Consider the following 25,623-nt stretch of genomic DNA (forward strand, 5'->3'; position numbering starts at 1 on the left):
TCTCTCTCTGCTCTGCTCTGTGCGCTCACATCAGTAACTGAATCACGTACCAGCGGAACAGCCCTCGTTCAATGCGAACTTGCCAGACCTATTGGAGAAAACCCCCAAGGCAGGATCTGTCACAGTTTCACTCATTGGTTGGAAGACGATCAGAAACAATGTTAAATGCACCAAGATATAAACTGGAGTCAGTGTGTAGGGCGTCGGGAGGATTCTACTGGTAACCAGATCTCAATGCCAAGAGAGCTGTTTTCAACTGTTGACGTGACCGGATAATTGAACAGAATTATTTGGGGACCATATCGAAAAAAAAAATCTACAACGTTGTGCACCTGAAGTCTTGGATTTGTTTAACCTCTAAAGGAGCATTGTTGATGTTCTTACCACGAATCAATGCGGGATGCAAGGGCACGAGGTCCAACTGGACTGGATTACCGGATTACTGGACTGATTATAGGACAATTATCGGGCAAAAGTCCTTATCGCTCACCAAATGTTCGTGAATGAAAGGAAAATGTAAAACGTGGTCCCGAAGGAGCATATTTATTTGATGCATCTGCTTTCCTTTATGGGTTGGTCCATGTGTACATAACCTGTATGAACCTGTATGCAACAGTGTGTAGCGCTCAGAAAAAGTATACTGTATAGATAGATGGTCGCTGACTGTGCTGGGAAATGAATGGTTAAATGAATGAGTATCTCGGGTATTTTGCTTTAGGTAGGCTATAGATGTCGCATAAGGGCATTGCGCTTTTGTACTGCCTAACCTTCAGCATAGCGGGATGTACAAACGTTTGTAACCTTGTAGCAACAGGGGAAATCATAAACGCTTTAAAATCACCGAATATATTTTATTCGCCGCACCAGCGAATCACGTCTGCCACATGTTACATTTTGTATTGCGTTAATGCGTGATATGTCTTTGGGCGTTCATCTTTGTTTACACAAAGAGTTCATCATAGCTGTACGGCATGTGAAGGAGGTTAAAAGGACAGCGTAAAATATAGAAAAGATAGCAAGAAATCGATTTAATAACCTCTCCGTTGTGTTGGATACAAAACTACCTGTCTCGTGTGATTTTAGTCGTAGTGTGGTCGCTGAACAAATCAACAGGTTGGAAGTTAAAACGGGAATTTTTAAGCACGCGCATCCTACACAGTAAATGGATATGCGTCTTCCTGTCATATTTTTCCTTCTCTTTTGGGCTAAAGCCCGGACTCTGAAAAATCTCAATTATTCCGTTCCAGAGGAGCAGGGACCTGGAACTGTTATCGGAAACATTGCTAAGGATGCCGGATTTGGACCGGTGGAGAGAGGGGAAAAATCTAACTTTAGAGTTCTGGAGAATTCTGCTCCACATCTCATTGATGTGGACCCGGAGAGTGGGCTGCTTTTTACCAAACAGCGAATTGACAGGGAGACATTGTGCAGACGCAACCCCAAGTGTCAGCTCTCCATGGAAGTGTTTGCCAACGACAAGGAAATATGCATGATCAAGATTGATGTAGTGGATATAAACGACAACTCGCCAGGTTTTCCCTCAGATCACATCAATATTGATATTTCAGAGAATGCAGCTGCTGGGACACGTTTCCCTCTAACAATTGCGCATGACTCAGATTCTGGGGGAAACGGAATAAAGACTTATCAGGTCACCAGAGATGATTACAATACATTTTCTTTGGACTTGAAATTGAGGGGCGAGGGAACCATCTATCCGGAATTGGTAGTTCAGCGACCTCTAGATAGGGAGGATCAGTCCCATCATACCCTCCTTTTGACAGCCATTGATGGAGGGGAGTATCCAAGATCAGGGTCCATGCAAATCAATGTGAGAGTTACTGATTCAAATGATAATAGCCCAGTATTTGACAAACCCGCCTATGTGCTGGAGCTCCCTGAAAACTCACCACCTGGGAAAATGCTGATAGACCTGAATGCAACAGACCAAGATGAGGGCAGCAATGGACAGGTAGTCTATTCTTTCAGTGGATATGCATCTGATAGAGTCCAGGAGTTGTTTTCTATTGACCCCAACACAGGTGTAATAAAGATTCAGGGAGAAATTGACTATGAAGAGAATCCAACCATTGAATTTGACGTGCAGGCCAAGGACCTGGGGCCTAACCCCATCCCTGGCCATTGTAAGATTTCAGTCAAAGTGCTTGACAAGAATGATAATTGGCCTGTCATAAGTTTTGTCTCAGTCCGCCAGGGAGCTATCAGTGAGGCAGCACCTCCAGAATCTGTCATCGCCCTGGTGAGAGTCACTGATAAAGATTCTGGAAGAAATGGCCAGCTCCAATGCAGAGTGCTTGGCAATGTACCATTCAGGCTGCAGGAAAACAATGATAATTTTTACACTCTGCTCACAGACAGACCTCTAGACAGGGAACTGAAAGATGAATATAACGTGACCATAGTGGCCAGAGACAACGGAATACCTTCGTTGAATTACACCAAATCGTTCACAGTGAAAATCTTAGATGAGAATGATAATGCACCACGTTTCACCAAGACCATCTATGTGCTCCAGGTGCCAGAGAACAACATCCCAGGGGAGTACTTAGGCTCAGTTCTGGCTCATGATCCAGATATAGGTCGGAATGGAACTGTGTCCTACTCCATTTCACCGTCGCACATCGGAGACGTGTCAGTTTACACCTACGTGTCTGTCAATCCTACCAACGGAGCCATATACGCCTCAAGGTCTTTCAACTACGAACAAACTAAGTTCTTTGAGTTCAATGTTCAAGCTAAAGACGCAGGGTCTCCTCATATGGAGAGCAGTGCCACAGTCAGGGTCAGTGTGCTTGACGTCAATGACAATCTACCAGTTATTGTATTACCCCTCCTGCTAAATGACACTGTGGAAATCATGATCCCTAGAAATGTAGGCCTGGGGTACATAGTGACCACGGTGAGAGCAGTCGACCACGACTTCGGCGAGAGCGGTCGTCTGACCTACGAGATCTCTGAGGGTAACGAGGAGCACCTGTTTGAGATGGACCCTGTGGCCGGCGAGGTCAGGACTGCCCATGCTGTGTGGGAGGACGTGGCCCCAGCTGTAGAGCTGGTAGTGAAGGTAACCGATCACGGCAAGCCCCCACTTTCTGCTGTGGCCAAGCTGATCATTAAGGCCAGCACAGGAGCCATTGCAGGAGGGGAGTCCGGGGCCAGCGGGGAGCAGCAGCACTGGGACTTGTCCCTGCCCCTCATCGTCACCCTTTGCATCATCTCTGTCTTGCTGCTGGCTGTCATGACTGCCATCGCCGTTAAGTCCAAGCATCAAGATAAGGAGGCTGGGAATTATAAGTGCCGCATGGCTGAGTACTCCAACTCCAATCCCCCAGTGGGGAAGGGCAAGAAGAAAAGGATCAACAAGAATGAAATCATGCTGGTGCAGAGCGAGATGGAGGAGAGGGACTCTGTGAGCAGGATGAACGTGGTGAGCAGCCCGTCTCTCATCACCTCACCTATCTGTTTCGACTACCAGACGACCAGCCCCCTGCCTCTCACGCTGCCCAGGTCAGAGGTCATGTACCTGAAAACCACCTCCAACAGCCTGACGGTGCCTCGGGCTGGCTGTCACTCGAGCTTCGCAGGGCTTACCACAGAGACTCCTATGAATAGAATGTCAGTGATACAGGTAAGAAACAGAGTCATTGTACCATATTTTTTTATAGCCTTTTATTCTTCCATGGTATTTTATACAAATCTGCCACAAGAGAGGTCATTCTTCAAATCGATACTCATGCAATCAGACATCCTTGTTATCATTTGTATTCCCTGTCTGGCACCATATGGTGCAAATTGAAGGACAAAAAATGCATCATGATACACCACAAGCACATTGAAGAAATAATATATGAAAAGACACTGTATTTTTTATACCGGTTGTTGGTGTGCTAGAGTAGATTGTTTGTGATCTACATTTCCTCCACAGAGATCCTAACCAAATTGTCCCATTATGAGTCACTTCTAGCAGCACCTTACAGGTGGTCTAAATAACCAGGGAACCATTTCTGTAAGATATGCAAACCGTGTGGGTCTTGGACTGCGCTGCTGTACTGCCACTGCCAGATCCTCCTGCCACAGAGTGAAAACAAAACCCTGCCCGAAATCTGGGATTGGACAGGTGTTTGAACAGCTTGTCTGATCACATTAGTGAAATATTTTGTGCCAGACAGCTAGATGCACACAGCATAACCTTACAATCCCATTTCTTGCCCTCCACAAACACGGGCCAGTTCCACACATCCAAATCCAATGTTGGAAAGATAAGACATTAATAGGGTCCAGCCCTGCCTTGTAAAAGATGACAAGGCTGCTTATGCAAGCCAGCATATTAAATTGACAAGGAGTGCATGTAATTTTATTTAGCACAGAGGTCTTTTCAGTTGTAAATTATGTAAATATCTAGGACAGTCTCCGAGACAGTCTCATTTGGAGATGATAACACTGATGACAAGAGCTGGCGCTGTCACCAGTTGCTAGGGCATGTGGGTGTGATCAACACAAACACATTATTCTCAAGATGAGAAAAAACAAGGATGCAGATGACAGTGGCTGATGCATTACTTCTCTCCCTCGACCAAACAGGCACATATGGACATAATGGAGATTTGTTCTTATCGGGGTGCCACTGATAGCTGCTGCTGTTTGAATAAAGCTAGAGTCCTTAATTGAAACAATAACAAAGCGGACATCCCACCTCTGTTTTGATAAAAAAGCTGAGGTATGGACCTGGAGAAATGTAACTACTCTCAAATTCATAGACAGAGTTTAAAAAAATGGATGTAACGAGTAAGGATTTAATGTGTTCCTAAATGCTTTGAATGTACAGATCTGAATGCAGGCCAAGCCATAGTTAATGGAGGTGTCCTTTGAATATGTCATGTTGCTCATATAAACTGTTGCACACAGGAAAACTATTCTGGTGCACAATACACAAATAATTATCTCTCTTCAATTCTCAGACGGATAATTTTCCCTCGGAGCCCAATTATACGTCCAACAGGCAGCCATTTGCTCAAAGGTAAGGCCGCTAAATGATAACTACCTGACAGCCGCCATTTACATTCTATTCAATATCAAGCCATCAGAACAAGCACGTCAAATAGGGCGCAAGGGCGATCACAAGAAAGACAGACGGAAGCCACCACCAATGAGTTATGTTTTTTTCTCTCCTGTCTCCTCATCCTGCAGCAGCTCAACATTTAAGGATGCAGAGCGAGCAAGCCTCCGAGACAGTGGCCATGGTGATAGTGACCAGGCTGATAGTGACCAGGATACTAATAAAGGCTCCCACTGCGACACGTCTGCCAGGGAGGCCATCAAGATGAAAGCCACAGCGGTTAATGGCCAGCCTCTCGAGCAGGGTGAGTGGAAGCTCTCTCTCTCTGTGACATCTTAAAGATGCTTAACGGACCCTTGTATCAGACCCTTGTTTTCCCAATCACTGCACCAAGCCAAAATGCACTACAAACACATGTACACAGTCTGTTTATCCCCAGTTCTACAGTACCATCCTCAGGGTAAAGCTAAAGCCAATAATGATAGTACAGTGTACACCTCAAAGAGATTCCTGAAATCATAATACTTAAACAAGATTTCAGCAGTATGAATTCTATGCAATTGCAATTTAGTCATTCAGAACAGGGTATCCCAAAGTCAGTTCTGGGGGCCCCCCATGTGCACATTTGAGTTTTTTCCCTAGCACTACACAGCTGATTCAAATGATCATAGCCTGATGATGAGTGCACCCAGGGAGGACCCCAAGACTAAGTTTGGGGAAACCCTGATCTAGCAGACTTACAGTATTGAGTGCATACATTTTCATACTGGTTCCGGGTGGGATTCAAAACCACAACCCGAGCGTTGCAAGCACCATGCTCTACCAACTGAGCTACACAGGACATAGGCAGCAGTAATTCAATCTTAGCTCTATGAGGCAGCATGATATTGTAGCTCAGCCCGTATGGAAAAAAATACATTTAAAGGGATACTTCAGGATTTGATCTACCTCAGAGTCAGATGAATTTTTTTATTTCTTTAAATATAGTTTTGGGTGCATTTTCAGGATACATTTGAAAATGTAAAGAATTGGCCAAATCATATATACATTAAAATACACCTTGACATGCATTGCAAATTGTATTTCAAATGCATTTGAAAAGTTATTTAAAATACATCTGAAAATGTATTTAAAATGCATCTGGAAAAGTAATAAATATGTCTTTGAAAATATATGATTTGGCCAATTCTTTATATTTTGAAATGTATTCTGGAAATGCATCTAACTCAAGGGTTTGGCTTTATTTGGACTGTTTTATACATTGTAGAATAATAGTGAACACATCAAAACTATGAAATTAAACATGTGGAATCATGTAGTAACAAATAGTGTGAAACAAATCAAAATGTATTTTATATTTGAGATTCTTCAAATAGCCACCCTTTGCCTTGATGACAGCTTTGCACACTCTTGGCATTCTCTCAACCAGCATCATGAGGTAGTCACCTGGAATGCATTTCAATTAATAGGTGCGCCTTGTTAAAAGTTCATTTGTGGCATTTCTTTCCTTCTTAATAAGTTTGAGCCAATCAGTTGTGTTGTGACATGGTAGCGGTGGTATACAGAAGAAAGCCCTATTTGATAAAAGACCAACTCCGTATTATGACAAGAACAGCTCAAATAAGCAAAGAGAAATGACAGTCCATCATTACTTTACGTCAATCTGGAAAATTCGATCCCGGGCTGTATCACAACCCGGCTGTGATCGGGTGTCCCATAGGGCGGCGCACAATTGGCCCAGCGTCGTCTGGGTTATGGAAGGGTTTGGCCGGGGTAGGCCGTCATTGTAAATAAGAATTTATTCTTAACTGACTTGCCTAGTTAAATTAAGGTTAAATTAAAAAAAACGACTGTTCTACAGGAGCTTCATGAAATTGGTTTCCATGGCCAAGCAGCCAGACACACAAGCCTAAGATTGCTATGCCAAGCTTCGGCTGGAGTGGTGTTAAGTTCGCCGCCATTGGACTCTGGAGCAGTGGAAACACGTTCTCTGGAGTGATGAATCATGCTTTACCATCTGGCAGTCTGACGGACTAATCTGTGTTTGGTGGAGGATGCCAGGAGAGCGCTACCTGCCCCAATGCATAGTACCAACTGTGAAGTTTGGTGGAGGAGGAATAATGGTCTGGGGCTGTTTTTTATGGTTCGGACTATGACCCTTAGTTGCAGTGAAGGGAAATCTTAACGCTACAGCATACAATGACATTATAGACGGTTCTGTGCTTCCAACTTTGTGGCAACAGTTTGGGGAAGGCCCTTTCCTGTTTCATCATGACAATGCCCCTGTGTAGAAAGTGAGGTCCATACAGAAATTGTTTGTTGAGATTGATGTGGAAGAACATGACTGGCCTGCACAGAGCCCTGACCTCAACCCCATCGAACACCTTTGGGATGAATTGGAATGCCGACTGCGAGCCAGGCCTAATTGCACAACGTCATCGCCCGACCTCACTAATGCTCTTGTGGCATTAGTCCCCGCAGCAATGTTCTAACATCTAGTGGAAAGCCTTCCCAGAAGAGTGGAGTTGTTGCAGCAAAGGGGGGACCAACATATGAATGCTCATGATTTTGGAATGAGATGTTCGACAAGCAGGTTGTCCACATACTTTTGGTCGTGTAGTGTATCAGTAAAGAAAAAGGAAACGTTGAACCAAATTGGGAAATAATGTAGATTGCTTGAGCATTTATTGAACACATATTCAACTTAAGTTCAATCTTACTTTCAAAAAGGTCGCTGCTTTCGTTAAGACCTCAGGCAGGCACCATCAGTTTGCACCATCGATGTTGCTGTGGACAAGGGAATTAGGGGAGTATATTAATTGCAGATAGGCAATTTAGAATTCAAAATGATGTGTGCATTGTTAAAGGATTACATCATGGGAACATTTTTCTTCCCCGTTTCGGCCATTCCCTTGGACAACATTCTTAACATTGACTCACAAATCCAAGTCTTATTAAACTCTACTTACAATGACTTTATGATCTTCCGGGCTACACAGCATTTTCTTCCATTAAAGGTCCTGAACAGTCATTCTGAAAAGTACTTTTTCTTTCATGGCCAACTACCAGGAAATGTGAAAAGACAGGCTGAGTGGGCGGGGAGTTTATATTCAGAGCTCTCCTTGACTGATACCCCTTAATAATTAATTCAAGCATTTGACATGGGGACCAGTAACTTTATAATCAAACTTTATCAATGTAGAAGCAACAGTCATTTTTCATACTTTGGTCATCATTCAATTTCAAGAAACATGATTTTGGCTGTTGATGACCTACGGAAACAAAATGGAACAGACACATTTGAAGATAAGTAATTAGTTAGGAACATGACAGTCAAAGCTTACAAAGTCGTTCAGCTATAAATATCTTTACCTCTGTGAAGAAAAGAGAAATGGCGAATCAAATTTGGAAAAAAATATACATTGCTTGACTGCTTATTAAACACCTTCAGTTAGCAAAAGTTCAATCTTACCTTAAAAAATGATGCTGCTAACTTTAGGACATCAGGCACCATCTGTTGGGATCAACAGTGTTGCTGTGGACAGGTTAATTAGTAATGAGGGGGATGTATTAATTGATCAGCAGTTTATAATTAAAAGTGGCTGAATGGTTCTGCTTGGTTCTGCTTGGTTCTGCAGATTTGCAGCTTGTCCAACATTCTTCTGACACATTTTGTCCAAAGTACGATTCTTGCCTAGCATTGACAAACACAATTACAAGGCTTGCACTGCTTTAGTTTACATGATCATGCCTTCAGGTCAGCACATTATCTGCATTCAACTAATGGAAACAAAATAAGGCAGACACATTTGAAGAGTTATTGAAGGAGCTAGCTAGCTGGCTAATCGGTATACGCAGTCATGTTTGAGTGTTGGGCTCAATCAATGGAAGCTATAGGAAGGAACAGTTGGTTAGCCAATGTAGCCAATTTAGCTTTCCGCTACAGTCTATACCATTTTCTATTTCTACCGAGCTAGCTAGACCATAATACTCATAATTTGTGAATACCCTTACAACAACAAAAAAACACACAATAAAGCATGGTTTTCAGACAAATATGTGTGAACACGTGTGAACAAATCACTTGGAAATGTAATGTGGGAAAAACAGACAGTTGGTTTTCAGACACACGTGAAGTTTCACATGGATTTTTCACATGTACATTTTTTTACTTGATTCAGACACATGTGGTTTCCCAACATTTCACGTGATATTATAAGTTTCACATTTGTGCCTTTGCAACTGGTCGGGATTATAACCCGGGTCTCACACAACGTCTTGACCATTCGACCAAGAGGGCCAACACTAATTGTGAAGTCGCAAGCGGGGCTACCTCATCACGTGACCATTTTCAACCATGACCGACTCATGTCCGTTACACTTTCACATGTGTATTTTCACACTTTAATGTCAACTAGGGCTGTTAAACGATTGCATTTTTTGTTTATAGAGTTGCTCAAATTGAGCTGTGATTTATTGTGGATGTTTTCAATGTATTTTGAACACTTTCGGACAATGTGCCCCCCCCAAAAAAATTGTGCAATAAATTACAAAAAGTTATCTTGAGTTAACTGATTAACTCTGACAGTGCTAATTTTCTCATGTTAAACAGAATAAATAAGGAGACACGGAGCGTTAGCTTCTCTGTTTTTTTTCACTGTTCTTCTTCCAACGGTCACTGACCAACGTATGAAGAACAGAGGCGTGTGCCTGCAGCAGTAACACTCCAAACGGATGGCTCAGAAATAAGAAATAATGCACACTTGAGTATTTATACTCAGGTCGGCTAAGTTACCTTTTTACAGAGTGGCATTACAGAATTTGCAAATCCATACGTGGAAACATGTTGCCTGTGCAACATGTTAACACCACCTTTTGACATGTGAGGAGAATAACAACATTTCACCATCACATGTGAACTTGGAATTCCACATGTGAAAGTTAGATTTTAATGATGTGAATGTTTTTTTACATGTGAAACTGAAAATTATATTTTCACATGTGAATGGTTTTCACGTTGCAATTCCACGTGTGAAAAGTGTGGTTTTCACATGCGGAGTTTTATTACATTTGAAACAGCAAATGTGTTTTGTGAAACTGCAATTCATTTGTGAGGTGAAAACATGTTTTTTTCTCACCCATCGACACACAATACCCCATCATGACCATGTGAAAATATGTTTTTAGACATTTTAGCAAATGTATTGAAAATTAAATACAGAAATATCTCATTTACATAAGTATTCACACCTTTGAGCCAATACTTTGTAGAAACACATTTGGCAGCGATTACAGCTGTGAGTCTTTTTAGGTAAATCTCTAAGAGCTTTGGACACCTGGATTATACAATATTTTCCCATTCGTCAAGCTCTGTCAAACTGATTATTGATGATTGCTAGACAGCCTTTTTTTAAGTCATGCCACAGATTTTCAAGACGATTTAAGTCCAAACTGGAACACTCGGGAACATCCAACGTCATCTTTGTAAGCAACTCCAGTGTACAGTTGAAGTCGGAAGCTTACATACACCTTAACCAAATACATTTAAACTCAGTTTTTCACATTTCCTGACATTTAATTATAGTAAAAATTCCCTGTATTAGGTCAGTTAGGATCACCACTTTATTTTAAGAATGTGAAATGTCAGAATAATAGTAGAGAGAATGATTTATTTCAGATTTTATTTCTTTCATCACATCCCAGTGGCTCAGAAGTTTACATACACGCAATTAGTATTTGGTAGCATTGCCTTTTGTATTGTTGAACTTGGGTCAAACATTTTGGGTAGCCTTCCACTATCTTCCCACAATAATTTGGATGAATTTTGGCCCATTCCTCCTGACAGAGCTGGTTTAACTGAGTCAGGTTTGTAGGCCTCCTTGTTCGCACACGCTTTTTCAATTCTGCCCACAAATTTTCTATGGGATTGAGGTCAGGGCTTTGGAAGTATGCTTGGGGTCATTGTCTATTTGAAAGACCCATTTGTGACCAAGCTTTAACTTCCTGACTGATGTCTTGAGATGTTGCTTCAATATATCCATATAATTTTCCTTCCTCGTGATGCCATCTATTTTGTGAAGTGCACCAGTCCCCCCTGCAACAAAGCAACCCCAAAACATGATGCTACCACCCCCGTGCTTCACGGTTGGGATGGTGTTCTTCAGCTTGCAAGCATCCCCCTTTTTCCTCCAAACATAACGATGGCCATACAGTTCTATTTTTGTTTCAACAGACCAGAGGACAAAAAGTACGATATTTGTCCCCGTGGGCAGTTGCAAACTGTAGTCTGGCTTTTTTTATGGCGGTTTTGGAGCAGTGGCTTCTTCCTTGCTGAGCGGCCTTTCAGGTTATGTCAACAGGATTCGTTTTACTGTAGATATAGATACTTTTGTACCGGTTTCCTCCAGAATATTCACAAGGTCCTTTGCTGTTCTGGGATGCATTTGCACTTTTCTCACCAAAGTACGTTCATCTCTAGGAGACAGAACGCGTCTCCTTCCTGAGCGGCATGACGGCTGCGTGGTCCCATGGTGTTTATACTTGCGTACTATTTTTGTACAGATGAACATGGTACCTTCAGTCATTTGGAATTTGCTCCCAAGGATGAACCAGACTTGTGGAGGTCTACATTTTTTTTTCTGAGGTCTTGTCTGATTTCTTTTGTTTTTCCATGATGTCAAGCAAAGAGGCACTGAGTTTGAAGGTAGGCCTTGAAATACATCCACAGGTACACCTCCAATTGACTCAAATGATGTCATTTAGCCTATCAGAAGGTTCTAAAGCCATGACATCATTTTATAGAATTTTCCAAGCTGTTTAAAGGTACAGTCAACTTAGTGTATGTAAACTTCTGACCCATTGGAATTGTGATACAGTGAATTATAAGTGAAATAATCAGTCTGTAAATAATTATTGGAAAAATTACTTGTGTCATGCACAAAGTAGATGTCCTAACCGACTTGCCAAAACTATAGTTTGTTAACAAGACATTTGTGGAGTGGTTGAAAAAGGAGTTTTAATGACTCCAACCTAAGTGTATGTAAACTACCGACTTCAACTGTATGTTTGGTCTTGTGTTTTAGGTTATTGTCCTGCTGAAAAGTGAATTCAACTCCCATTCTCCCAGCAGACTGAACTATGTTTTCCTCTAGGATTTTGCCTGTGCTTATAGCTGTATTCTGTTTATTTTTATCCCCAAAAAACTCCTTAATCCTTGCTGATGACAAGCATACCCATAACATGATGAAGCCACCACCACGCTTGAAAATATGAAGAGTGGTACTCAGTGGTGTGTTGTGCTGTATTTGCCCAAAACATAACACTTTATAATCAGGAAAAAAAAGTTAATTTCATTGCAGTATTACTTAAGTGCCTTGTTGCAAACAGGATGCATGTTTTGGAATAGTATTATTCGGTACAGGCTTCCTTTTCACTCTGTCATTTAGGTTAATATTGTGGAGTAACTACAATGTTGTTGATCCATCCTCGGTTTTTCTCATATCACAACCATTAATGCTCTGTCACCTTTTTAATATCACCATTGGCCTCATGGTGCAATCCCTAAACAGTTTCCTTCCTCTCTGGCAACTGAGTTAGGAAGGAAGCCTGTATCTTTGTAGTGACTGGGTGTATTGATACACCATCCAAAACCTAATTAATAACTTCACCATGGTTAAAGGGATACAGTGACTTGCGAAAGTATTCACCCCCCTTGGCATTTTTCCTATTGTTGCCTTACAACCTGGAAGTAAAATAGATTTTTTGGGGGTTTGAATAATTTGATTTACACAACATGCCTACCACTTTGAAGATGCCAAATATGATTTATTGTGAAACAAACAAGAAATAAGACAAAAAAACGGAAAACTTGAGTGTGCATAACTATTCACCGACCCAAAGTCAATACTTTGTAGAGCCGCCTTTTGCAGCAATTACAGCTGCAAGTCTCTTGGGGTATGTCTCTATAAGCCTGGCACATCTAGCCACTGGGATGTTTGGCCATTCTTCAAGGCAAAACTGCTTCAGCTCCTTCAAGTTGGATGGGTTCCGCTGGTGTACAGCAATCTTTAAGTCATACTACAGATTCTCATTTGGATTGTGGTTTGGGTTTTGACTAGGCCATTCCAAGACATTTAAATGTTTCCCCTTAAAACACTCAAGTGTTGCTTTAGCCGTATGCTTAGGGTCATGGTTCTGCTGGAAGGTGAACCTCCATCCCAGTCTCAAATCTCTGAAAGATTGAAACAGGTTTCCCTCAAGAATTTCCCTGTATTTAGCGCCATCCATCATTCCTTCAATTCTGACCAGTTTCCCAGTCCCTGCCCATGAAAAACATCCCCAGAGCATGATGCTGCCACCACCATGCTTCACTGTGGGGATGGTATTCATGGGGTGGGGAGAGGTGTTGGGTATGCGCCAGACATAGCATTTTCCTTGATGGCCAAAAAGCTAGATTTTAGTCTCATCTGACCAGAGTACCTTCTTCCATATGTTTGGGGAGTCTCCCACATGCCTTTTGGAGAACTCCAAACGTGTTTGCTTATTTTCTTCTTTAAGCAATGACAACTTTTCTGACAACTCTTCCGTAAAGCCCAGCTCTGTGGAGTGTACGGCATAAAGTGGTCCTATGGACAGATACTCCAATCTCCGCTGTGGAGCTTTGCAGCTCCTTCAGGGTTATCGTTGGTCTCTTTGTTGCCTCTCTGATTAACGCCCTCCTTGCCTGGTCGGTGAGTTTTGATGGGCGGCCCTCTCTTGGCAGGTTTGTAGTGGTGCCATATTCTTTCCATTTTTTAATAATGGATTTAATGGTGCTCCGTGGGATGTGCAAAGTTTCTGATATTTTTTATAACCCAACCTTGATCTGTACTTCTCCACAACTTTGTCCCTGACCTGTTTGGAGAGCTCCTTGGTGGTGCCCCTTGCTTAGTGGTGTTGCAGACTCTGGGGCCTTTCAGAACAGGTGTAGATATACTGAGATCATATGACAGATCATGACACTTATATTGCACACAGGTGGACTTTTTAAAAGTAATTATGTGACTTCTGAAGGGAATTGGTTGCACCAGATCTTATTTAGGGGCTTCATAGCAAAGGGGGTGAATACATATACACACACCACTTTTCCATGTATTTATTTTTTTCATTTCACTTCACCAATTTGGACTATTATGTGTATGTCCATTACATAAAATCCAAATCCACTTAAATTACAGGTTGTAATGCAACAAAATAGGAAAAACACCAAGGGGATGAATACTTTTGAAATGTACTGTATTTAGCTTCTGCTTATTTTATATGTACACCAAGCGATGTGCCCTTCTTTGCGAGGCATTGAATATGTGGTTGAATATGTGCTTGACAGTCACTACTTGACTAAGGGACCTTACAGATAGTTGTATATGTGGGATAAAGAGAATGGGTAGTTATTAAAAAAAACATGTTTGCCACTATTATTGAACCTGCAACCCGCAAAACACCAGTCTCAACGTCCAAAGTGAAGAGGCAACTCCAGGATGCTGTCCTTCTAGGCAGAGTTGCAAACAAAAAGCCATATCTCAGACTGGCCAATATAAAGAAAACATTAAGATGGACAAAAGAACACAGACATTGGACAGAGGAACTCTGACTAGAAGGCCAGCATCCCGGAGTCGCATCTTCACTGTTGACGTTGAGACTGGTGTTTTGCGGGTACTATTTAATGAAGCTGCCAGTTGAGGACATGTGAGGGATCTGTTTCTCAAACTAGACACTCTAATGTACTTGTCCTCTTGCTCAGTTGTGCACCGGGGCCTCCCACTCCAATTTATATTCTGGTTAGAGCCAGTTTGCGCTGTTCTGTGAAGGGAGTAGTACACAGCATTGTACAAGATCGTCAGTTTCTTGGCCATTTCTCGCACGGAATAGCCTTAATTTCTCAGAACAAAAATAGACTGACGAGTTTCAGAAAAAAGTTCTTTGTTTCTGGCCATTTTTTGCCTGTAATCGAACCCACAAATGTTGATGCTCCAGATACTCAACTAGTCTAAAGAAGGCCAGTTTTATTCCTTCTTTATCAGCACAACAGTTTTCAGCTGTGCTAACATAATTGCAAAAGGGTTTTCTAATGATCAATTAGCCTTTTAAAATGATAAACTTGGATTAGCTAGCACAACGTGCCGTTGGAACACAGGAGTGATGGTTGCTGATAATGGGCCTCTCTGTACGCCTATGTAGATATTCCATTTAAAAAATCAGCCGTTTCCAGCTACAGTAGTCATTTACAACATTAACAATGTCTACACTGTATTTCTGATCAATTTGATGTTATCTTAATGGCCCCAAAAAAAACATGCTTTTCTTTCAAAAACAAGGACATTTCTAAGCAGACCCCAAACTTTTGAACGGTAGTGTTACATTTAGACAAAAACGTAAATGAATTTGGAATCCATTTTGAGGTCAGGAAATATATTTCAATGTGTATATTTTTCTGCATGGGAGCCCTGTCGCAGAAATGTCGAGCTGCACTGCCGAGATGAAATGAAGGCACCAGAGTGGAAAGTAGATGATAGTTAAGCGGATAAAAGGGTCCATCGGCTGAAGGAAAGAATGTTCAAACATCCTCTGCCGGCTTTAGCGTTCAAATGAGCTCATATGCATGGCATCGTGTACCTCTATGGCTGTCTCATTTGATCATGTCATTACTTGATTAAAAAAAACTTTCCTTCAAGCTTGAATTGGAAGACAGGGACAAAAGAGCATGACAGACGCTTTCGGTACAAACAGACAGGTAGCTTTTGGTGGCTCCTGACAGAACGTTTTCATACAGCTTTTCTGCGGGCGACATTCTCAGTTGCCTCGTCTGGAATCTTAAATGGAAATGTTAGAATGGACCGTTAGAATGGGCATGTAAAAAAATAGGAGTGTGTCATACCAGCTATGTCAAGTCTTGTTGGCGTGGTCAATAGGCTACATACAATCATTGATGAATTTCAATTTCCACCAGTCAAGTCCTTTTCACCACTGGTCGGATTATGATTGGTTTATGTAGCTCTTTTCCTGCATGATATGATGCATATAAAAGATAAGGCACGTCTGCCATAAAAGTCAGTTTGTCTGCAGTCGGAAAGATAATGGAGGACTTGACTGAAGTGGGGCTGGTTCTCATTTCCCTCAGTGAGAGACAGAAGTGTCTTGGAATTGAAAGGCTGTGGTCATCAGATCCCTGTGCAGTACTTTCCACTCCATTTGCATTGCTATGAGCTGTTTGTTTGTGGCGTGCTCAGGAGGACAGCGATGGGAACACTGTTGTGGTTGCCAGGGGGACGTGTGGGATTGTGTGTGTGTGTGAGTGTGTCACGGGAAACGGCAGGGCCATGCTCTCTCTGTGGGAGGTGTAAATTCAATCACACTTTTCTGGAGCACATATTTCTGAGTCTGATTCTCCAGACCCTGTTCAAAGGCCAATCAAATGGAAAGATATTGAAAGAGATGTTTCTTATGTGCAGAGTGGAATTTACACACAGCACTGATGCTTACTTGACTGGAATGTCAATTAATTTAAAGGACTACATTTTTAAGATAAGAGAAATGCAAAGAACTGGGGCAATGCATTTAATATTAATAGCTTGTGTTAACGCTTTTTGTCTGATGTACTCAGAGTTGTCTTTGGTTGTAGAAAATGTACAGCAGTTTAAAGTGAAGCTAATTGTCGCATTAAATGTGTACTGTAAGGGTTTGTCAGTTCTACATTGAATGTACATTGAGTGTGCAGACAGTTAATCCTCCAAGCACGAAAAGTCAGATGCTTTCTGTGTATATTTCTATAGGCCAAAGCACACACATGCTGGTTTGCGGGAAGTGTAGATACCGTATATGTTCTTTATCTCTAGGAAAATAAGTAGTGAAATCCAGCAAGTTGTGCAGGTAGCCTGGAACAATAGTTTAGACTTAATGCAAAGAGCACTATACAGGAAAACCGAGCAGTATTTGAATCATATCCCGAGAAGCCCTAACACAAAAGGCCACAACAGTAGATTAAGTAGTGTTTTTGTATTTTCACCTTTATCAAAGACTCCAGTCTCCCCTCAGCTTTGATACAGGTAATTTATGCACCTGTGTGTCTCTCAATTGCGTCCCCCTCTGAATATGTATTGTCTCCAGGAGAAGCCAGGTGCATTCATCTTGGGGTTCTCGGTTGCTAGGCTTTGTCTGTTTCTATTTATAATGACCAGGCAGGTTCTTTTCTTGGAAAACATGTTTTTCCCTTCAACTTAACCATAGTACACCACCCATGTGATCCCTTTAAATGGGTCCTTTGTGTCCCTGGCTTTTAAAAAGCATCCACAAGGCATATCACTGCAATTGTAGACCCATTAAACATGATTAGTCCTGGAACTAAGGTGCCTTAAGAAATTTAAATTATACTGACTGTGGCAGGATCATGGCAAGGCACAGCCTGTCTACTCTTGCTATTTTTCGTAAGATCCCAAAGTCTTTAGGGACAGCTACAGGATTGTATGTACAAGGGAAGGAGGTAACATACAGATGTAGGATCTTAATTTGAGCCAGTTTGCTACAGCAGGAAAATAATACATTTTTGTGCGTGAATTATTACGTGGATTCTAATTCATGTGAATTTTTGTAAGGGATAATCAAGTCTGAAATTTAAAGATGTAAGTTACAAGTTTCTAAATCCTTGTTAACACCTCAAATACACTTTTTTCTGGATTGCAACAGGGTGATCAAATTAAGATCCTACTGTACATCTGTATGGTTGGTCTGTGTTGTGCGAGACATGAGCACACAAATCCTGATAACGAAGAGCTTTTGTTTCAGGCCAGGTGTGCTTCTTTGCCTATTAGCTGTGAAAATAAACGGTCACTGTGAGTCGAGAAATGATAGTTTCCTATATTTAACCACTTGCCGTATGTGTTGCAAAATTAACATAAAATGCCTTGTTAGCACCTATCTTAATGGGTGCTCATACCCTTATATTAATTCTTAATTGTCTGAACTAATTTTAATTCACCGCGTACAGTGAGAAGGCAATGCAAAACTGGCTTTTTAGTTCTCTCAGACATAGATGCAGTAGTCCAAAATATAAAGTGCAAATACTTCTATGAACCTTTTCAATATACAGACCTCTCTCTTTACATCATTGTCAAAGGATAGATTCTCTGCAGTGGTGAGCGCTACCTCCTTTTTTTTTTGTTGGTCTTTTTATATGTAATATGTAAAACTGGTTGCCCCCCCCCCCCCCCCACACACACACACACACACACACACACACACACACACACACACACACACACACACACACACACACACACACACACTTGACTGTAGTCTGTGGTTCGTCTACCTTGGTGGGTATGCCTTCAAAGCACAGTGATTGTAATGTGTGGTTCGTCTACCTTGGTGGGTATGCCTTCAAAGCACAGTGATTGTAATGTGTGAGAACTACGTTGCAGTTTACATAATCTAACTGTTGTCATTTTGTTCTCCCTTTGATTTAATATGCATTTTGAACTCACATTTTCTCTTGATCTTGGTCCTGACAGACTGGAAATTGGAGTGGTTGTACTTATTCCCTAGAAATGATTTATTCATTTTTCTATGCTTTTTATTTCAGTATGTGTGGGAGGAGATTGAGCTGGCTCTGAATTTAATTGTGTTCTATAACTTGCATATTTGATTATACTTTGTAAAGCGATCATCAGTCATTTAATAAGAACTTTGTAAATCTTTCCTTAGGACAAGGCAGATCTGTTCACTGCACAGATGAATGTCGTGCACTGGGCCATTCTGACAGATGCTGGATGCCAAAGCTACGTGTAGGAAGCCAAGCAGACAGCGCCGATAATCGCACCAACCTTTTCATCCCAGTGGGAATGGAGGCCATGGTGGAGACAGAGATTTATGGCAGCCTCAACCGCAGTGCAGCCAGAAAAACCCTCAGCACGTTCGGGAAGGAGCAGCGGGACAGCATCATCCTAGTAGCCAACGTCAAACCCTACTTAAAGTCTCAGCGCGGCCTCAGTCCCCTGCTGCAGGAGTGCTCCTCCGTGTCCAGCAGCCCCACCAAGGGGGACACACCCCTGGACTCCCCAACCAAAGGGCCCAGGGAGGAGGTGGGGAGGGTCGGGGAGGGGGGCTCAGACAGCAGTGCCTATGGTCCCCCAGATGGCCAGTGTTCACCGCCCCATACGGAACTGGAGGATCCGTCGTACCTGTCCTGCGACCTCAGTCCCAAGTCCCTGTCCAACAGCCTTATCCACAGCTCTGGGATCAGATCTGGGATCATCAGCCAGGAATGTGGGGGGATGGAGTGCGTCAATCTGGACCAGCGGGACTCTGGGAACTAAAAGGTCAAAGTCTGGGCCTTGCTCTCATTTGGCCGCCATGTGATGAGGTCACAGATGAATGACGGAGGGGTAATTTGTTTTGACCCAGGAAGGTTCCAGACACGCATTGTATAACCAAAAACCATCAGACATGAACTATCTTTTTTTTTTTTTTTTGATTCTGTGGTTTGTTGTTCAAAGTAAAGTGTGTGGTGTTGGTTTCTGACTGCTGTGAGTGGAAGGGGAAGAAAACCATTGCTTTCATGCCATTACGTGTTTTCATGGTATACCCTTCAATTTAGATGTCCGTGTTTTACACATTTCAAGCTCCAATTTTGTGAGGCTGTTGAATGAATTGCTCCTGTTTAAGGTATTAAGTCCTGTCTGCTTATGTACAGTGAAAGGTTTTGTCTTCACTTACTGTAGTGTATGAGAAACATCATTTGGATATTTCAGACAATTGAAATACATATCATTCAAGTATAATACAATGTGAAGTGTCTTATGAACGTTTAAAGGCGACTCTGCTCTGGTAAAATAGGGAATGTCGCTTTTCATAAAACAATTTGAGGTCCCTGAAAAATCGAACCGTTTTTTTTATGAATGTATTTGTAATTTTATCGTCGTCTTCTCTGCAGTTTATGTGCAAATAAGCTGAGCTTTCAAGTGAATATAAGCTGCTGTACTTGTTGTTATTAAATTTGTATACACATGTGCTACTGCGAAACATGGAATGTAATTATTTTTGACAAATGGTGCCTCTAAAGCTATTAAGCTTTGTTTTGCCTGAGGATCATAATTCTCTCTCCAAGGTATGGTTCAAGGGCTGACATGATTTATCTTGCTTAATCAACTGTCAGAAAAATCGGCAACCCCACAAACACACACCAACACGAGCCATGACTATTTACAATAGCGGTCGAGATCCCACTCTCAAGTTAACTTAATATTATCATACTCTTAACCGCAGTCACCTTTCTTTTTACACACCAACTAATGATCTTTTACAGCAAACAAATGAAATCAGACAATATGAAATGCTTCAAAGATCTCAATTAATTTGATCCCCCTGTTGCAGGAAAACTTGTAGTGTATTTGAGGTTGAAAAAGGGTTTTGAAGATTGTAATTTCCACTTTGAAATTTAAGGCTTGATTTTCCCTTAGGGACACTGTATAAACCCCTACAAAAATGTCCATTAATTATAATCCACATAATGATTCACCTTTCCTGTTGCTGCAGGATTATTTTCCTGCTGTAGCAAACTGGCTCAATTAAGATCCTACATCTGTAGTTTATGCAAGTTTTGTCGACCTCAGCCCACTAGTGTACCTCATTAAACTGCAAATCAGCCAAACCTATGATGCTTCTATGCTGCTTAAGCATTAAACAAGTCCCCGGTGTATGGTACGTGGGAATTTGTTTAAAACTGGTGTGCCTGAATTAAAGCAAGCTGCAGAATAGCCGTCCATTTGAATCCATGTTCCTCTTCTTGACATCCCATTCTGTACCATCCTGAGCAGAATAGGAACCGTTTGTCATGAGAACCACTAGTTTCAAACAAGAAAGAGCACCAGTGCAATAAAATCCCTAGCAGGGGTAAGCACTTCAGGTAAAAGTGATGGACAACAGCAATGATATGGCAGCCCTAGCTCGTTTATCCTGTCTTTGCTGGTTCAGCTCTTTCCAAACATACCATGTTATTCCCTCTGATGCTGTCTGTAGCTCTATCAAACAGTGGCATGGGTTCTGCTAGTGACTAAAGCCGCATAACAGGGGAACTTGAAACCCTTCCAACTCATCTGGCTCTTATACAGTAGGCTACTCTACTGCTACACTACTCACTATTCACTCAATTGTATTTTTATTATGATGCATTGATTTGTGCTAAATTAGATCACCATCTCAAAAGGCTATGTGTTTCACAATAGCTAAATTATCCCCATTTAATTGCTTTTTCTATTTTCTCCTGTCTTATCTGAAGCAGTAGAAGACATGTGACATCTGTGTGTCATCTCCCTGAGAATGCCACAGTGCTTGTTTTCGGGATAACAGGATCCTGTCATGTTCTGAGAGACGAATATAAGTAAGACTCAGTTCCCTCCTCAGGGGAAACATATTAATTTAGATTTTGATTTGCATTTGTTTTCGTTGCTGGTATTGACAATTCCAGACCGAGATGTTGCTGCTCAGCAGGCGGCTCTGATGAGCTCATCTGCATAAGTTGAAATACTCTTTGAGGGGGAAATTGCGTGGGTCACAGCAACTGATTCCCAATGAAATGCCAGGCAATAATATCACATCGCTCGCTCTATTCCTCTACTTCAATCCCCAGAATTTTAAAACACTAGACATGAAAACAGGCGATAGCAGAATGTCAATCTGAAAGGACTCAGGCAATGTGGTCGAATATACCCCTTGAGATCCTTTAAGATATCACTTACTCTTAACAAATGGCTACAGGTGAAACTCCCACTTGAGCTGCAATTATGCTAAATGTGTTCTTTGAAGAAAACCCTCCTTTAATTAACACTGTGCAACAACTGCTTGACATAAATCGGCGACGTGTTGTTGAGGAGCGCTGAATGCAGATTAGGGACGGGCATATCACACACTGTTGGGTGGATGAATATGACTTTTTCTTTCCCAATGATTACAGTCAGAGTGAATAGGAATTATAGACAATGAAAGTGATCTGTGTAATGCCCCCATTCTTCACCATTTTACATACACAAACGATCTATTCAGATGAGAAAGGAATGAGCAGTGTACCATTCAGTTGGGAAAAATTGACATGCTCACCCTGAGCACATAAGCTTTTAATTCAATAATTCAATAACACACAAGCGATTAAGAGCCTGTTTCTACCTCCACCAAATGCTTTGGGGAATGGTTCCACTTGGTTGAAAGCTGTTGATGAAGAAAAGCTCTGAGAGCATGTCATAAACAACATTGGGAGAGTACTTTCCCCTAAAGTTAAAAACACCAGTCAACATGAGTCTTCCCATAGAGCCTCTCTTTTTCGAGTCCTCCTTTTATCAGGTCAAGTTTTTGCTGACAAAGACGTGGAAATTGGGTGTGTAAATGGAATAACTTTCTCATTAGAATGATTGAAGTGTTGAAGTAACAAAACTTTTAGCTGATATGGCTCGACAAGAACAACTACAGTATCGTAGGACTTATTTAGACTCTGACTTACTGTATCTCGCAATATTTCCAAGACTGTGGACTCTAGAGACTTTTGTACACCCTCAGGATTGCACTAAGACCCGGAGAGTATTTATTCACAATGTGTTAATGTATTGTGAAAGTAGACATGGCAGACTGGAAGTCAACTGAAAAAGCAGTGGTGTTAAGTATCTTACTCTTAGAAGACCATGACACTGTTGACTGCATATAGTTTCACCCTCACCCCTGTGAATTAACACCTTTTTATACAGACCCTGTCTAATCCAACAGAGATGGAGGGACTCCACATCCATCCTTTCTTAAGTGCTTGTTAAAATTGTGTTACTGATGGCTTTTTCCTTTGGGAAGTGTTCAAATACAGCTCCAACCTGTCAGTCAACACTAACTGTTCCAGACCAAGAGAGGATGGAGAATCAGGAGAGTTTCAGCTCAACCTCTGATGGGCTCCTTTATGGGCTACCTCATCTGTACTTCCCCTCTTCAGAGACGAAGTGGGACAGAATCTGAATGTAGGCTACAGTAGGTGTTAGGAGTAGGCAATCGTGTCCTTTCTTTTCCAGCATCAGACCTGCCTAATTCTCACTTGAATCATAGTTTTTGTATTTAATAGGCCAAATGACACATTCCGTTAACATCTGACTCCAGAGTGATCTGTTCTCGGAAATGTGTGGCCTGTCACATTTCAGATGGAGATATGATCATTTGTCACAAACAACTTTTTCAAAGTAACTTTAGTTAAGTAAGCCCATTTCTTCTTAAGGGTAGCTTTCGTTTAACTGAGCGTCTTCCCACGTGAAGTAATTGGTAGCTTGGCAAACAAAATGTTCAGAGTAGCTTCACTAACACTGGCTACAGTACAGTAAGACAGTTCCTCTATCACAGCATGAAGGCTTTACAAACCTTCCATCCAAGGCGACTTGCCCATCAGGTGCATGTGTCTGTTATGACAGAAAAAAAGATAAATATTTCAGAAGAATAAGACTGGAGCATTGAACTAATACACAGTTTAGCAAATCAACACACTGTTTAGTGTAGCACAAAGCTTGGCTGCCAGACTAGACTGACACAAGTTGACTAGAAGGACCTGATTACATGTTGCTTCCTTGACTAGGACTGTGCTATCCTGGTAAGATACAAGGTGCTTTTCCTCACAGGAAACAAGATAGCGGGCGTATTATGGAGAAAGACAGTACGCCTTTGTGTTGTTCTAACGTTGACGGAAGATTCCCGCTTTTATGGGAACTTTTCAATGATGTGCTCCATCAAACTATGTCTATAAAAAGTCTACACTTTTCTCCTCTCCCATTTTGACAAAGGGATGTGCATAACAGGCATTCATCTGAACCTTAATGGTCGACTGAAAAGGCAAGTCCATATTCATGTGACCTTGAACTGTCAGAATAATATTCTCTGACAAACCTGATATGACATTTGAAGTGTCCCAAGTTATTCTGTGAATGGAGTTCAATCATCACATCATTAATGGCTTTGGAGTGGAGCCAGTCACTCATGACACTGTGCTTCATAGCTTTGCCGGAAATCTTCGCTCCGAAATGAAAGGGTTGTAGATATTTACCGGGGAGCCATTTTCTGACCAGAGGCTAGGTTTGATTAATGACTGTCTTTCCCTGCAAAGTCACCTGGGTAATCCAGAGGAATAATCATCTCATGCATGTGAAACCAGACAGTGCCACAGAGAGGGAAATTAGCTGCTGCAGTGTGTTTGCAGACACAGATGGCAAATGAATCACACATTTCTATGACGTCTAAATACTAGGACTTTTTTTTCACATCAAGTTTTTGTTATTTCAATCCATAGGATTCATGCAATACATCATACAGTTCATTCGGAAAGTAGTCAGACCCCTTCACATTTTGCACATTTTGTTACTTTACAGCATTATCCTAAAATTGATTGAATTGGTTTTTTTCCCCCTCATCAATCTACACACAATACCCTAAAATAACAAAGCAAAAACAGGTTTTTAGAATTTTTTCAAATGTATAAAATGAAAAACTGAAATATCACATTTACATAAGTATTCAGACCATTTACTCAGTACTTTGTTGAAGCACCTTTGGCAGTCTTGGGTATGACTCTACAAGCTTAGCACACCTATATTTGGGGAATTTCTCCCATTCTTCTCTGCAGATCCTCTCGAGCTCTGCCAGGTTGGAGGGGGAGTGTTGCTGCACAGCTATTTTCAGGTCTCTCCAGAGATTTTAGATCTCGTCCAAGTCTGGGCTCTGGCTGGGCCACTCAAGGACATTCAGAGACTAGTCCCGAAGTCACTCCTATGTTGTCTTGGCTGTGTGCTTAGGGTTGTTGTCCTGTTGGACGGTGAACCTTTGCCCCAGTCTGAGGTCCTGAGCACTCTGGAGCAGGTTTTCATCAAGGATCTCTCTGTACTTTGCTCCACTTATCTTTCCCTCATTCCTGACCAGTCTCCCAGTCCCTGCCGCTGAAAAACGTCCCCACAGCTTGAAGCTGCCCACACCATACTTCACCGTAGGGATGGTGCCAGGTTTCCTCCAGACGTGACACTTGGAATTCAGGCCAAAGAGTTCAATCTTGGTTTCATCAGACCAGAGAATTTTGTTTCTCATGGTCTGAGAGTCCTTTAGGTGCCTTTTGGCAAACTCCAAGCGGGCTGTCACGTTCCTTTTACTGAGGAGTGGCTTCCATCTGGCCACTCTACCATAAAGGCCTGATTGGTGGAGTGCTGCAGAGATAGTTGTCCTTCTAGAAGGTGCTACCATCTCCCCGGAGGAACTCTAGAGCTGTCAGAGTGACCATCGGGTTCTTGATCACATCCTTGACTAAGGCCCTTCTCCCCCGATTGCTCAGTTTGGCTGTGCGGCCAGCTCTAGGAAGAGTCTTGGTGGTTCCAAACTGGAGGTCACTGTTTTGGCACCCTTCCCCAGATCTGTGCCTCGACATAATCCTGTCTCTGAGCTCTACAGAGGACAATACATTCAACTTCAAGGCTTGGTTTTTACTCTGACATGCACTGTCAACTGTGGGACCTTATATA

The 25,623-nt window shown here is 41.9% G+C and overlaps 1 protein-coding gene across 1 annotated transcript; it reads left to right on the top strand.

Moving 5' to 3' along the window:
• Window positions 1–73: 73 nt before the first annotated feature.
• Window positions 74–20,129, top strand: LOC110501408 (protocadherin-17-like). The gene is made up of 4 exons (XM_021578955.2): window positions 74–3,649; window positions 4,980–5,038; window positions 5,209–5,381; window positions 18,812–20,129. Exons 1-4 carry the CDS (start codon window positions 1,163–1,165, stop codon window positions 19,420–19,422), a joined length of 3,330 nt encoding a protein of 1,109 aa, XP_021434630.2. The 5' UTR covers window positions 74–1,162; the 3' UTR covers window positions 19,423–20,129.
• Window positions 20,130–25,623: the final 5,494 nt, after the last annotated feature.

Source organism: Oncorhynchus mykiss, chromosome 22 (genome assembly GCF_013265735.2).
Source record: "Oncorhynchus mykiss isolate Arlee chromosome 22, USDA_OmykA_1.1, whole genome shotgun sequence".
In the NCBI taxonomy this organism is placed as follows: Eukaryota; Metazoa; Chordata; class Actinopteri; order Salmoniformes; family Salmonidae; genus Oncorhynchus; species Oncorhynchus mykiss.

Coding starts and splice junctions, on each gene's coding strand:
- LOC110501408 (XM_021578955.2), top strand. CDS start 1,163: ATGGATATGCGTCTTCCTGTCATATTTTTCCTTCTCTTTTGGGCTAAA. Junction 5,039..5,208: donor AGGCAGCCATTTGCTCAAAG/GTAAGGCCGCTA, acceptor CTCATCCTGCAG/CAGCTCAACATTTAAGGATG. Junction 5,382..18,811: donor TGGCCAGCCTCTCGAGCAGG/GTGAGTGGAAGC, acceptor ATCTTTCCTTAG/GACAAGGCAGATCTGTTCAC.